Source organism: Dromiciops gliroides, chromosome 2 (genome assembly GCF_019393635.1).
Source record: "Dromiciops gliroides isolate mDroGli1 chromosome 2, mDroGli1.pri, whole genome shotgun sequence".
Taxonomy (NCBI): Eukaryota; Metazoa; Chordata; class Mammalia; order Microbiotheria; family Microbiotheriidae; genus Dromiciops; species Dromiciops gliroides.
This window is the reverse complement of record NC_057862.1, coordinates 388750191-388764553: the sequence shown is the minus strand read 5'-3', so window position 1 is coordinate 388764553 and position 14363 is coordinate 388750191. Positions and strand designations below refer to the sequence as shown.

At 43.4% G+C, this 14363-nt stretch overlaps 1 protein-coding gene across 1 annotated transcript in view; it reads left to right on the top strand.

Moving 5' to 3' along the window:
* LAMC3 (laminin subunit gamma 3) overlaps nucleotides 1–14363 on the top strand; it is an 86453-nt gene that overhangs the window by 29860 nt on the left and 42230 nt on the right. The window contains exons 5-8 of the mRNA XM_043985224.1: nucleotides 6715–6903; nucleotides 7415–7532; nucleotides 9889–9987; nucleotides 11025–11161. Of these exons, the coding sequence (XP_043841159.1) occupies nucleotides 6715–6903; nucleotides 7415–7532; nucleotides 9889–9987; nucleotides 11025–11161 (543 nt within the window). The remainder of the gene's footprint in view (nucleotides 1–6714; nucleotides 6904–7414; nucleotides 7533–9888; nucleotides 9988–11024; nucleotides 11162–14363) is intronic.

Genomic DNA, 14363 nt, shown 5'->3' with positions numbered 1-14363 from the left:
CTGTCGTTTCCAGGATCAAATAAAAATCCTATGTTTGGCATTCAAAGCCCTTCATAACCTAGGCTCTGCCCCCTTTTCAGTCTTCTTATGCTTTATATTCCCTGTTCTCCCCACTTAGACTTGTGTGAGTTTTTTTTGTTTTGTTTTGTTTTTTGCAGGGCAATGAGGGTTGAGTGACTTGCCCAGAGTCACACAACTAATAAGTGTCAAGTGTCTGAGGCCGGATTTGAACTCAGGTCCTCCTGAATCCAAGGGCAGTGCTTTATTCACTTAGCCACCTAGCTGCCCCTCCACATAGACTCTTCAGTCCAGTCACACTGACTTCCTTGCTGTTACACAATCCAGACTCTCCATCTCTTGGCTCCAGTCATTTCTTCTGGTGGTCCCCCATGCCTGGAATGCTCTCTCTCATCTCCATATCCTGGCTTCCTTAGCTTCCTTCAAGTCACAACTAAAATCTCTTTCATAACTGCTCTTCATTCCAGTGTCTTCTCTCTCTTGCTTTTTATTTATCCTGTATATGGGTTGTTTGCCTATATTTGTTGGCTTGTTGTCTTTCTCATTAGATTGCAAGCTCCTAGAGGGCAGGGACTGTCTTTTGTCTCTTTTTATATCCCCAGTAGCACATATTGGGTGCTTAATAAATGTTTATTTACTGACTGAACTAGGAAAGACATTTTAGAAAGGACATTGTTACCCATCAGTTGGAAAATGGATAGCTTAGGGGCAGCTAGGTGATGCAGTGGATAGAGTACTGGCCTTGGAGTCAGGAGGACCTGAGTTCAAATCTGGCCTCAGACACTTAACACTTACTAGCTATGTGACCCTGGGCAAGTCACTTAACCCCAATCGCCTCACAAAAAAAAATAAAATAAAAAATGGATGGCTTAACAAATTATGGTACGTGAATGTAAGGAATATTACTGTGATATAAGAATGGATGAATATATACATATGTATATGTATAGATATACATATATGCGTATGTGTTAGTTTTGCTGTACTATGCATATGGATCTCTGCATATAATGTCAGGGTTTTTAAAAATATATATATTAGTTTTGCTGAATTGTTTTTTGTTCCCCTTTTTTATTCATTGTTATGAGGGATAGCTCTCTGTGGAGGGGAAACAGGGTAAAAATAAAGGCTAATCAACTAAAATTATTTTTAAAAAGAAAAAAATTAACATCTGGAGAGCATCCAGAATGGGATTACAAAGACATTGAAAGATGTCGAGACCATCCCCCCAAGAGGATCAAATGAAAGGACTTGGGATATTTATCCTGCCGAAGGGAAAACTTGGGAGAGAGACAATTGTTGTTTTCAAGCATTTGAAGGGCAGAAGAAGGATCAGGCTCATTCTGCTTGGCCATAGAAGGGAAAATTTAGAGCAATAGGAAGAAGCTGCCAGGCAACAGATTTCAGCTTGATCGAAGGAAAAACTTCCCAACAACCAGAGTTGCCCCAACATAGAAAAGGCTGCCTTGCAAGGCGGTGGCCCCCTCTTCCACTTAAAGTCTCCAATCAGAGGTTGGATACCCCTTGATTAGGCTGCCATGCCAAGGAGGGGATGCTTGGCCAAGTCTTAGTTTTTCCTAGCTGGCCTCCAATGTCCTGTCCGTGTCTGAGAGTCTGTGAAACGTGTCAGTGATTGACATCATTTTGGGAGAGGAGGCAAGACAGAAGTTACGGAGAGGCTTTGTGGTTCCTTTTTTGGATTTAACCATTCAAGTCCCAGCTGGTAATCAAATACAGGCTTCCCTGAGCAGAAGGATTAAACATCCCCTCTCAATCTTTCCCAATCGGCCTGTGGCCGTGCTTTGATGTCCACCCTTCACCCCCTCGTTTCTGAGTCTGGGGCCGTGCTGTGGTTTTCCTAATGTAACCTCAGAAACACAAAGGAAGCAAGGACAGCTCATTCTCCCAGAGAGACAGGGGCCAGCAGGGGAAAAGTACTGGCCAATCAACAGCGACTTCATCCCCTGTCTGCCCCAAGCATAGCGTGCGGATCCCCCGCTGCCACCATCCCCCCGCCCACCTCCCCCTTTTCTGCTCTACCCTGTTTCTCTAGCCAGACAACCATCAGTTTGTGTTTAAGTCTCTGCTGCTTGTTGCCAGCTGTTGTTGGGCTGTGGATGCTGAGCAGCAAAGCTCCTCAGCAGATAGGACTCCAGAGTCAGGCTGTCTCCCTGGACTTGGCCAGGAGTGGACTCTAGTTCTGGGAGAAGGATGGCAGAACACTGTGTTCCCCAGCACGGGTGGGAGGGAGCTTTACAGAGACACCCCTGCAGGATGCTGGCCTTGCCCTAATGGGCCCCTGCTGGTCTCAGCTGTGGGGCCTCCTGAAGGGAGTTCTCCCACCTTTCTCCTGTATAGCTCTGCTCTGAATCTTGTGCTCCAATTGGGTCACTGGGCAATGGCTAGGTGGACAGGAGCCAGCCTCATCCCACAGCCATCTTTGTAAGTCTTGTTCATTCTATCATTTCCATCCTTTTCTCTACGTTCAGGCCTCCGCCGTCTAGGCCTTCATGACCCCTCATTTAGCCTCCTAACTGGTCTCCTTGCCTCCATTTCGACCTCTCCCATAGCTGCCCAAATCATCTTCCTAATGCAAAGATCTAACTATGTCCCTCCCCTGCTCAGAGCCCTTTAGTGGCTCCCTATTGCCTCTAGGATAACACAAACACCACATTCTGACTTTTAACCCTACCCTTCCTCAACCCAGTAGTAAGTAAACTCCCTGAAGGTAGGCACTGTTCTCCAAGGATCATAGGACCATAAATCTAGACCTGGAAGGAACTTCAGAGTACATCTAGTCCAACCACTTCATTTTCCAGGTGAAAAAAAAAAGGTGAAATGGTCTGTCCAAAGTAAAATAGGAAGTGTCAGAGGTGAGTATGATGTTTATAACCTCATTGCAAAGCATAGTGCCCAATGTCCAGTAGGTATTTAATGAATGTTTGCTGAACTGAATGCAGATGGCACTCATGGCATCATGACATGGAAAACCACAATCTCTAAAGAACCAAAATTTCAGGGGACCCAGGAGACATGTGGTAAATAGGAATAGGCTACAGATTGTTATCCAATGATAAGTCAATCACAAGAAGTATCATAAAAGATAACATGCAGGAAATGTATCATTGGAAAAGGAGATGGGCTGTTCACATGCATCAAGAACTTGGAATGACAGAGATGATAGACTAGTACTCATGCGATGTTAAGAGCCTGAGAGGAAGGACTTCCTTCGGCATTTTAGGTGGATCCCTGTGGAAGGATTCATAGGAGGACATGGACAAGAGTTAATAGAATGAAGTGTGACTGGCATAGGCAGTAATCATATCAGTGAACTCATAGGGATGTTGAAATCAACTCATCAAAAAGTATTGATGGGGCAGCTAGGCACTGGCCCTGGAATCAGGAGTACCTGAGTTCAAATCCAGCCTCAGATGCTTGACACTTACTAGCTGTGTGACCCTGGGCAAGTCACTTAACCCCAATTGCCTCACCAAAAAAAAAAAAAAAAGAATTGCTGTGTCAGGCACTGTGCTTGACACGGAGTATAAAATAGCCCCTTCCCCCAAGGGGCTTATATTCTAATGGGAGAAGACAACTTATAGAAAGAAGCTGAAAGAGGAGAGGAAGGAAAAGATACTCATGTAGTGCACGTGGTAAAGAAAGAAATCTGAAAAGTCACAAGTGTAGCCTGGAGAGGAATGAAAGAGAGAACAAAACTGGCCTGGGTCTTTCCTTAAAATGGAAGGGAAGAACTGACCAATCAGAGGGAGGAGCTGCAGGGTGGAGGGATCTTCCGGCATGATAAGGCTCCAAGAGCCTGATAGTGAAGGCTCCATTCCGGAATGAGAAGACTACAGTGAATTGTGGGGAAAGAAGCCTAGAGAGCAGGTTCCCAAGAGGAACAAAAGGGTGAAATATTGTTGTGTGACTGGTGCAAAGGTCAAATCTAGCCTCAGACACTTACTCCCTGTGTGACTGGGGCAAGGCACTTAACTTCTAGGTTAAGTGATCTGTAAAAATGGTCATAATAATAGCACCTACTTCACAGGGTTGTTATGAGGATCAAAAGGGATAATGTATGTAAATTGTTCCACAAACCTTAAAGCTCCATATAAATGTGAGTTATTATTATTATTATCAAAGAAGAAAGAAAGGGAGGAGGCAAACGGGCAACAAGAGCAGAATTCTGAAGACCGAGCATCGTCCTCTGGTCCCTGGCTTCCCTGCTAGAAAGACAAAATGACTTGAAATCCCAAGTACAGCCACAGTCTGGCCTCACCCTGCCTTTCTAAACTAATTTCATCCATTTTAAATATATGAAATCATATACCTCTTCACACATTTTAATATCCAGCCAAATTGGCCTACTAACTAAGCTGCTCCCAGAGCTCTGCGCACCATCTCCTGGCCCTGCATGTTTATTTAGGCCGCCTGCACCACCTGGAATGTGCTCCTCGTCTTGACTGAGAAATCCTCCTCTGCCTTTGAGTTGGCTCAAATGCCACCTCCTCCATGAAGCCTTCCATGACTGCCCTTCCCCAATTGGTGATGTTCTCTCCTCAAATTTTTCTAGAGCATTTTGGCTGGATCCCTTCTTTGTCTGTTCCACCCTACCTTGTCTTGTGTATGTGTCATAACTCTCCCTCACATCCCCCTAAAGTGCAGGGGAACCTCTGTTCCCTGGGCTCTAGCTAGAAGTCATGAAGTTAAGATAACTTGAGAAGGAGGACCTGAGTTCAAATCCGGCCTCAGACACTTAACACTTACTAGCTGTGTGACCCTGGGCAAGTCACTTAACCCTAATTGCCTCACCAAAAAAAAAAAAAAAAAAAAGATAACTTGAGAGCAAAAGTACCACCACCAATCAGCCAGCTACCTGGGTCCAAGCAGAATTTCTTACTGAAAAGTAAACAAATTTTGTAGGTAAAGAAAATAGGGTGGAATCATCCAGGAATGCCTGGGCTTGTGTTGTGGCTTCTCTGCAAAGGACTTGTGCAGAAATCAGTCTAAGCTCTCTTCCCTACCATTTTACAGGTGAGAAAACTGAAATCCAGAGAAGTTATGTGACTTGCCTAAGGCCACACACAATGAAGCCTTCTGACTCTGATGCCAGGTCCACACAGTGTGATTCACTCATTCAGCAAATAGTTATTGGGCACTTACCATGTGCGAAGTGTCATAGGGGATAGAAAAAATGAATAAGATCAGATCTCTGCCTTTAAAGAGATTATAATAATCTGAGCTAGCCACTTCTCGGTGCCTTGGTATTCCCATGTATGAAATGGGCACAGATGAGTGACTTGGGAAAACTGTAAGTCTGAGTAAAATAGAACCTACAAGGCACCAGGGAAAGAATGTAGTCATAGGAACAGACATTTTAAAACTTCCGGGGACCTTAGAGACCATCCGGTCCTGGTGCTACATTTAATAGATGAGGAAATAGGAGAGGCTGAGTTAGCTACCCAAGGTCACCTAGGGCAGAACTGGGACTAGAGCCCAAGTGTCTTGATGTCTAGTTCATCTTTCTACCATATCCTGCTCCTACTCCACATGAAAGGAAGATGGTCTCAGGACTTCCCTACAAGAGGCTCAGACTTCCTCCCCCCCTAACCTTCTAACATCTCTAACCCCTTTCAAATTCCTGAACAATCTTCCCAGGAGGCAGTGTGCCATAGTAGAGAGAACACTGAACTTACTGAGAGGAAGATCCGAGTTCAAGTCTTGCCTTCAATATTTACCACCTCTGTGACAAAAGCCAAGTCATTTAAACTCTTTGGGAATATTTGGGAATGAAGATGATGCCAAACTAAGATATCTCAATGAAATTTTTTAGAAAGAGATTTTTAAAAAATAAACTCACCAAGCCCCAGTTTCCTCATCTGTGAAATGGGGATAGTGATACTCCTAGTACTTGCCTCATGAGGTTGTTGAGAGGCTTAAAAGAGAATGAACACAAAGCACTCTGTGCACTTTAAAGGGCTATGTAGAAGTCTGTTATATTGTTGTAATAGTATTATATATTTGTAAGCAGAGACATCACCTTGCTGACAAAGGCCCATATAGTCAAAGCTATGGTTTCTCCAGTAGCAATGTATGGCTGTGAGAGTTGGACTTTTAAGGAAAGCTGAGCACCGCAGAATTGACACATTCGAATTGTGCTGGAGAAGATGTTTGAGAGTCCCTTGGACAGCAAGGAGGTCAGATCAGTCAATACTTAAAGAAATTAATTCAGGCTACTCACTGGAAGGTCAAATACTAAAGCTGAAGCTTAAATACTTTGGCCACATAATGAGAAGACTGGACTCAACGGGAAAGACCCTGATGCTGGGAAAGATTAAGGGCAAAAAGAGAAGGGGACGGCAGAGGATGAGATGGATAGAGAGTGTCATGGAAGCAAGAACATGAACTTAGACAGATCTCAGGAGATAGTAGAGGACAGAAGAGCCTGGCATGCTCTGGTTCACGAGGTCATGAAGAGTCAAACATGAGTGAATGACTGAACGACAATGACAACAAAATATAATATTCATTATATTATAGATAACAATAATATTATGGTCTTGTTATAGAGCTTATAATGATCTATTAATATATTAAATATGTTACACAATATAAGTATTATGGTATATGTTTTAGATATGATATACTTTTATTATGTATAATTTTTACATCTATAATACTGTTGTTTCCCCATAGCCTGCAATTGCAGTGGCCTCTCTGAAGAATGTTACTATGACTGGGAGTTGTACCGAAGTACAGGGCATGGTGGTCACTGCCAGAACTGCCGGGACCACACCACCGGACCCCACTGCGAGCAATGCCAGGAGAACTTTTACCGCTGGGGCCAGCAGCAGCCGTGCCAGCCCTGTGACTGCCACCCGGCAGGTGTGTGGAAATAGCTGGGGTGTGGGGGTAAGAAGAGCAGCCAGGAGATAGGATGACTTGTGCTTCCTACTCCTAGGGGGGTTGGGTGAAGAGGGCTTGGTGAACTCCAGCTCAGTCCAGAACATGTTAAGTTTTATGGATGTGAGGCTCCACCAGTTCAGCTCAGGCCATAGTTATAAGATCCCAGCTGGATGCTTAGTTAGAGCCAGAAGAGGCCTTTGAGGGCATCAAGTCAAACCCCAGGAATTTCCAAGTAAGGAAACTGAGGCTCAGAAAATGAAGTGACTTGACTAAGGTCATATAAGCAGTAAGTAGCAGAGTCAGGATTTGAACCCAGATTTCCTGAACTCCAAATCCCATACTTTTCCCACTATACCACACTGCCTCCCATCTGCCCTGCTCTCCTACAATGATCCTTCCCTGTTCTCCATCATCCTTATTACTCCTACTCACCCTGTCCTCCACCCTGCAACCACAACTTCACGTTGTTCTCTCTTCATTCTGCCCCCAGGATCTCTTAGCCTACAGTGTGACAACTCGGGCACCTGTGAGTGTAAACCCAGTGTGACTGGCTGGAAGTGTGATCACTGCCTGACAGGGTTCCATTCTCTTAGTGAAGGTGGATGCAGGTAAGTGGGGAAAGGGGTTGGGGTACTTGTGTTGTTCAGTCGTTTCTCAGCCTGTCTGACTCTCCATGATCCCATTTTCTTGGCAAAGATACTGGAGTGATTTGCCATTTCCTTCTCCATGTCATTTTACAGTTGAGGAAATGGAGACAAATAGGGTTAAGTGATTTGTCCAGAGTCACACAGCTAGTAAGTGCCTGAGGCCAAATTTGAACTCAGGTCTTCCTTACTCAAGGCCCAGAGCTATATCCACTGGACCACCTAGCTGCCCTTAGTACTTGTATGATTTATATATATATATATATATATATACATATATATATGTGTGTGTGTGTGTGTGTATTTAGCTATGGGGCAGCTAGGTGACTCAATGGATAGAGCACCAGCCCTGAAGTTGAGAGGATCTAAGTTCAAATCTCATCTCAGACACTTAATAACTGTGTGACCTTGGGCAAGTCACTTAATCCCAAATGCCTTAAAATATCCAAGGCCATCTCCAGTCATCCTGATGTATATCTTTGCCACCAGACCCAGATGGCTCTGGAGGAGTAAGGTTGATGACCTTGCACAGCCCTCCCTCACTTAAATCCAACTCACTTCAAGTCATGACATCACCCCAGACATCATGGTCCTCTTTGAGAATGAAGGACAAACAGCAACATCAACAATATATAGGTATACATACACATGTGCCTACACCTTCACCTCTTTATAGTATGTGTATGTGTGTATATGCGCCTGTGTGTGTAAATGAGTGCAAATGGATATGAATAAATGTGTGTACATATATGTAGATAAATATTAGTGGGGAGAGGTGTAAATGAGAAGCATACTGTGTGGGTATGAATAAATGTGCACATTTTAAGATCTCTTATGTGTTTTCAAGTGAGCAGCATAGTGTTAGTTTCGGTTGGGGGGTGGAGGGAGGAGTCCAGACTTGAGAGAACATCACTATATGGAACACAGAACTACACTTACCTATATGGAAACTTCCCCCTTTGATGCAGTCCACATCTCATTTGCAATTTGGCATATTATTAGAGAGCTGCCAGAGAGATGCAAAGGGATATATTGAGAAAACACAGCCCCGGCGCTCCTCGAGCTTATGGTCTAGCAGTATAAGCTCCTCAAAAGTAAGAATTGTTTCATTCTTTTGTGCCCAGGTCCTCAAAAAATGCCTGGCACACAGTAGGTACTTAATAAATACTCGCTGACCGCTTGATAGACAAACACAAGTATTTCTAATATTTATATTTCTATATATATCATATTATACACGCATTTGGAGAGTTGAACCAAATACTATGAAGTTAAGAGATGATGGAGAATAGGGAAGAATCATTATAGGAGAGCAGGGAACATTTCATGCAAGAGATAACATCTGAATTGAGCTTTAAAGGATACATTGGGATTCAACAGGCAAGGATGGTGAAGGGGAGGACGCTGTAGGAAAAATGAATAGTGTAGACAAAAGTAGGTCTGTGTCTCTATGGGCAACAAGCTCTACAGTCAAACAATCACAGGCTTAGAGATAAAAGGGTCCTCGGAATCCATCTAGCCCAATTACCTCATTTTACAGACAAGGAAACTGAGTCTCAGGGAGGTGACTAGTCCAAGGTCATATACATAGTAAACATTAGATGTCATACTTGAACCCACATCCCCTGACTCCAGGATTGTTTTTATAATTTTTTTTAATTCACAGAAATCTATTTTCTTTCCCATTCCACTAAACAAAATAGAAAGAAAAATAAAATCCTTATAATAAATATGGGTAATCAAGCAAAACAATACAAATTCCCTGAGTGACCTTGTCCAAATATACATGTGTGTGTATATATGTGTGTGTTTCTCATTCACATGGATGGTCATTGCATTGATTAGAATTCTTAAGACTTTCAAAGTTGTTTCTTTTTATGATGTTGCTATTATAGCATAAAGTTGTTTCTTTTTATGATGTTGCTATTATAGCATAAATAGTTCTTCTGGTTCTGCTCACTTCATTCTTCAGCAGTTTATCGAAATCTTCAAAATTGCTCATTCATAAATAACCAAAAAAAGGCATCTCCTAACCAGCCGCAGCACTTCCGTTCACACCCTACAACACCCCCCCACACCCCGCAATGTGTCTGGCCTTTCATACTTCTACCTACAACCGAGTGGCCCATTAGCCAGGGATGCTCCTATGTAGCAGAAACTCGAACAGAAAATACAAGGGAGGAGACATTTGTGAGCCAAGAGCCAGATTCCTGAAACAGTCTGCCTCCTGATGCTCGCAGAGGCAAGAGGCAAAGGTTTGTTTGAATCTGGCTGTAGAGGAGCTCACAGAAGATTTGTTCTCTTTCCTCTTTCTTGGCAGACCCTGTACCTGTAATGCTGCTGGCAGCTTAGGACCTTGTGATTCCCGAAACGGACGGTGCCCCTGCAAGGACAAAGTGGAAGGTTACTTATGTGACAGGTGAGGGAGCTGCTACCAACATGAGCCCATCAGTGAATACTCAGGGTCAACCCTTCCTATCTCTCCTCTCTCTTCTAGAATCAAATAGAAACTCCTCTGTTGGGCAATTAAAGCTCTTCACTGTGTGTGTATATATCTATATGTATATGTATATGTATAGAGATATATAGACATAACCTATATCAGATTACCTGCTGTCTAGGGGAGGGGGGAGGGAGGGGAAGGAGGGAGAAAAATCTGAAATTGTAAAGCTTGTATAAACAAAAGTTGAGAACTATACATGTAACGGAAAAAATAAAATACCTTATACATTAAAAAAAAAAAAGCTCTTCACAACCTCTCATCACCTTTCTGAACTGCTTGCACATTACTTTCCTTCTCCTCTTCAATCTAGCTGGACTCACCTACTGGTTGTTCTATAAGCATGACCCTCAATCTCCAGCCATCCTCGATGCCCAGAATAGACTTCTTTTCATCAAGACCTCTCAGAATCCCTAGTTTCCTTTAAGTCTCATCTCAAGCACCACCTTCTACATGAAACCTTTCCTGATCCCCATCTTGTGCCCTACTCTCAGTACCCTCCCTCCCATAAATGCTTTGTGTATTTCACATATATACTTAATATACATACATGTTGGCTCCTCCATTAGAATGTAAGCTTTTTGGGGCAGCTAGGTGGAGCAGTGGATAAAGCACCGGTCCTGGATTCAGGAGGACCTGAGTTCAAATCCAGACTCAGACATTTGACACTTACTAGCTGTGTGACCCTGGGCAAGTTACTTAACCCTCATTGCCCCACACCCCCCAAAAAAGAATGTAAACTTCTTGAAGGCAAGGACCACTTTATTTTTTTTTAATTTATATCCCCAACCCTTAGCACATAGTAAGTGCTTTGTAAATGCTTATTGATTGATAAATGTGCAAGGGAAATAGAAGAGATGAAATGAGAAGGGAGAAGACCTGTAGTTGCTGGCTAGGTATTCCCTCCCTCATCTGGTCAGTCATTAACTGCTTATCTTGTCCTTCATGTGTTGTAGATGCCAACCTGGGACATTTAACCTGCAGCCCCATAATCCTTCTGGTTGCACCAACTGCTTCTGTTATGGACACTCCATGGTGTGTGCAGCTTCCACCCATTATGGCATACGCCACATCATCTCTGACTTCCACCAGGGTGAGCTGTTTCCTTCCATTCGTGACAGATTTCTCCTAGCCTTCTGTGTTCATTCAGGCTCTGTTAGTCTTGGGAAGGAGGAAGACACAGACTTGACTGTCAGGGTGAATATAGTTGTGCATACATATTCAGGTTTATGTGCTCATGTCTACTAAAGATAACAGTAATGATAGCTCCTGTGTACAAAAATCATTAAATTTTTCAAAGCACTTTCTTTGCCACTTCTCTGTGAGCTATGTAGCACAAGCATGATCATTCCTAGTTTACAGAGGAGAAAACTGAGTGTAAGTAACTTGATCTCAAACCTGACTCCACGTGGATGCAGTAACTCCCAATCTATTCCCTAGAAGGTTAACATCCCCATCTCCCTGCCTCTGGATGCTGGGTAGATGCATGTTGATGTTACTCTTAAAGACTTCCAAGGTAAAAGATCACTAGATCACAGATGTATAGCCAGGAAGGGGTTAAGAGGCCATCTTGTCCAGCTCCCTTAATTTTCAAATGAGAAAACTAGGGCCAAGTGAGGTTAAGTGACTCACCCAAAATCACACTGGCAGTAAACATCAGAGACAGGATTTGAATCCAGGTTCTTTAATTTAGGAAAAGGGGGAATAATTCACCTGGTAAATTGGAAAGGGTGCTGTATTTGGAATCAGGGCATTTGGGTTCAAATCCTATCTCTGATGCTTACTGCCTGTGTGATTCTGGGCAAGTCATTTAGCTGCCCTCAACCTCAGTTTTTTCCATTTGTGAAATCATGGGATTTAATAATATGGCCTCTGAGGGTTGGAGTGGGCGGGGGGGGGGGGGGGGAGGGAGGATATCTGAGAGGAGGTCATAGTTTTAGATTGTCATTTGGAGATTGTTATAGATTTCAAGCTGCAATTGGTTGCAAGATTCCCTGCAGATCACTGTGCTTTCTCAAGTGAATCGGGTAGGGAGGCATGTGGTATCCAGTTCCATGAGACACTCATAGAGTGAGTCGTCCTTTGAAGGCATCTCTCTCTCTCTCTCTCCTGCACAAGTTCCACCATTAACTCTAAAGAGCAGTGAGATATCCCTTTCCTTCCCTACTTGCCTGCTGTCCTGTTTCTCACCACCTCCCTTCCATCCAAGCCCACATCTTCATGACCCTTGGTCTAGCCTCACCAGCCAAGAACTGTTTCCCTCAAGGTAATAGTCAACTCTGGGGAATGTAACAGGGGCCCCCATCTGAACCCAAAGATCCCAGCATCTGCTTCCTCCCTTTTGACCTTTTCATTCTGTAGAGTAGATTTCCCTTGAGAGGGAAGCCTTGGACTAACCCCACCTCCAAGGAGGGAGAACATTCAGTCCTCAAAAGACACATACACACACACACACACACACACACACACACACACACACACACACACACACCCCGGTTGAGAGCTTCCAAATTTGAGGAAATACTACCCTCTGCTGGAAATTTTGAGTATCATGTGTCCTATATAATATTCTGTGTCTGGCATTTTATAATTCCTAGTTCCCTTCAAAACTCAGCTCTAATGCCTCTTTCAAATATAGGCAGCTTTTCCTGATGCCCTAGTGGCCACCACTGCCCCTACCCCCAGTTACTTAATCCCAAGTCACATCTCTGAGACTAGAATTTACAGAAGCAAGTCTTGATCTGCATTGTTAGAGAAGTTTCCTCAAGGGGACAGCTAGGTGGCACAGTGGATAAAGCACTGGCCCTGGATTCAGAAGTACCTGAGTTCCAATCCAGCCTCAGACACTTGACACTAGCTGTATGACCCTGGGCAAGTCACTTAACCCCCATTGCCCCGAAAGAAAGAATGTGGAGAAGTTTCCTCAGTTGCAGTTCCCTGTGCTTCACACTTTTTCAAATCCCAAGTCAGGATCAGAAAATATATTTTATATCGACTTGTATATTTACATGTCATTTCCCCAAATATAGCATAAGCTCCTTGAAGTCAGAGACTGCTTCATTTGTCTTCATGTCCCCAGTGCCTATCACAGTGCCTTACACATAGTAGGCTCTTATGGGTAGATTGATTGGTGAGATGGAAAAAGTTTTAGACTAGAAGTTAAAAGACTCAGCTGGATTCTAGTCTTGGTCCTATTTTTGTAAGAGACAGAGATAAGTCGTTATCTCTTACAAAAAAGGGTTTCTTGTGGATCTGTACCAAATCCTTGGGTTCCCAGGGGTCTGTTGCCCACATGTTGGAACCACTGATCTCGATTTCTCCAGCTGGCCTTAACCCTAGGCTAGTCACAAATGCACAGATTTCAGATTGTTTACTGCTCAATAATTTCAGTCTCTCTGAGGCAGAACAGTATAGTGGAATGGGCATTGAACCTGGAGTTAGGACACCTGGGTTCCGTTTCTAGCTCCAGAGCTTCCTGAACACATTTGACTATGGGTCACTTTATTGCTCTGAGGCTCAGTTTCCTCATCTGTAAATTAGACACAACAATACTTATACTACCTACTTCGTATGCCTTTTGTGACAAACGCTCTTTATAAACTGCTATAGGCAGCTAGATGGTACAGTGCTATACGTGGGGTCAGGAAGACCTGAGTTCAAACCTACATCAGACATTTACTGGCCATGTGACCCTAAGCAAATTGCCTCAGTTTCTTCATCTGTAAATGGGGATAATAATCCCAGGGGTTGTTGTGAGAATAGAATGAGATTACATTTATAAAGCACTTTGTAAACCTTAAATCACTATTATTGTTATCAAATTGTCAAAAGCTACATGTATGGGGGACAGATAGGTGGCACAGTGGATAAAGCACCGGCCCTGGAGTCAGGAGTACCTGAGTTCAAATCTGGCCTCAGACACTTGACACTTACTTACTTATACCCCAATTGCCTCACCAAAAAAAAAAAAAAAAAAGCTACATGTATGAAAGACTAGTACAGTGATTCCCAGAGCCTGTCCAGGCAGCTCCATGCATAGGAGGTGTTTATTGAGAATGAGTGAATGAATGAACAAATGATAACTATGGTTGGTGCATGGAAGAAAACAGGTCCAGGGTGTGTACAAGTCCAAAGAGGTGTATGGAACATTCAAACTCATTCTTCTTCTCTCCCACCAGTGCTCTCCAGAGTTGTCTCCATTGTTAGACATAAAACCATTGTCTTCTATTGATTCAATGTGTTCCAATTAACTGCTGTAGGTCTGCCTTGTGGGGAATACATATTTAGGCACGAGA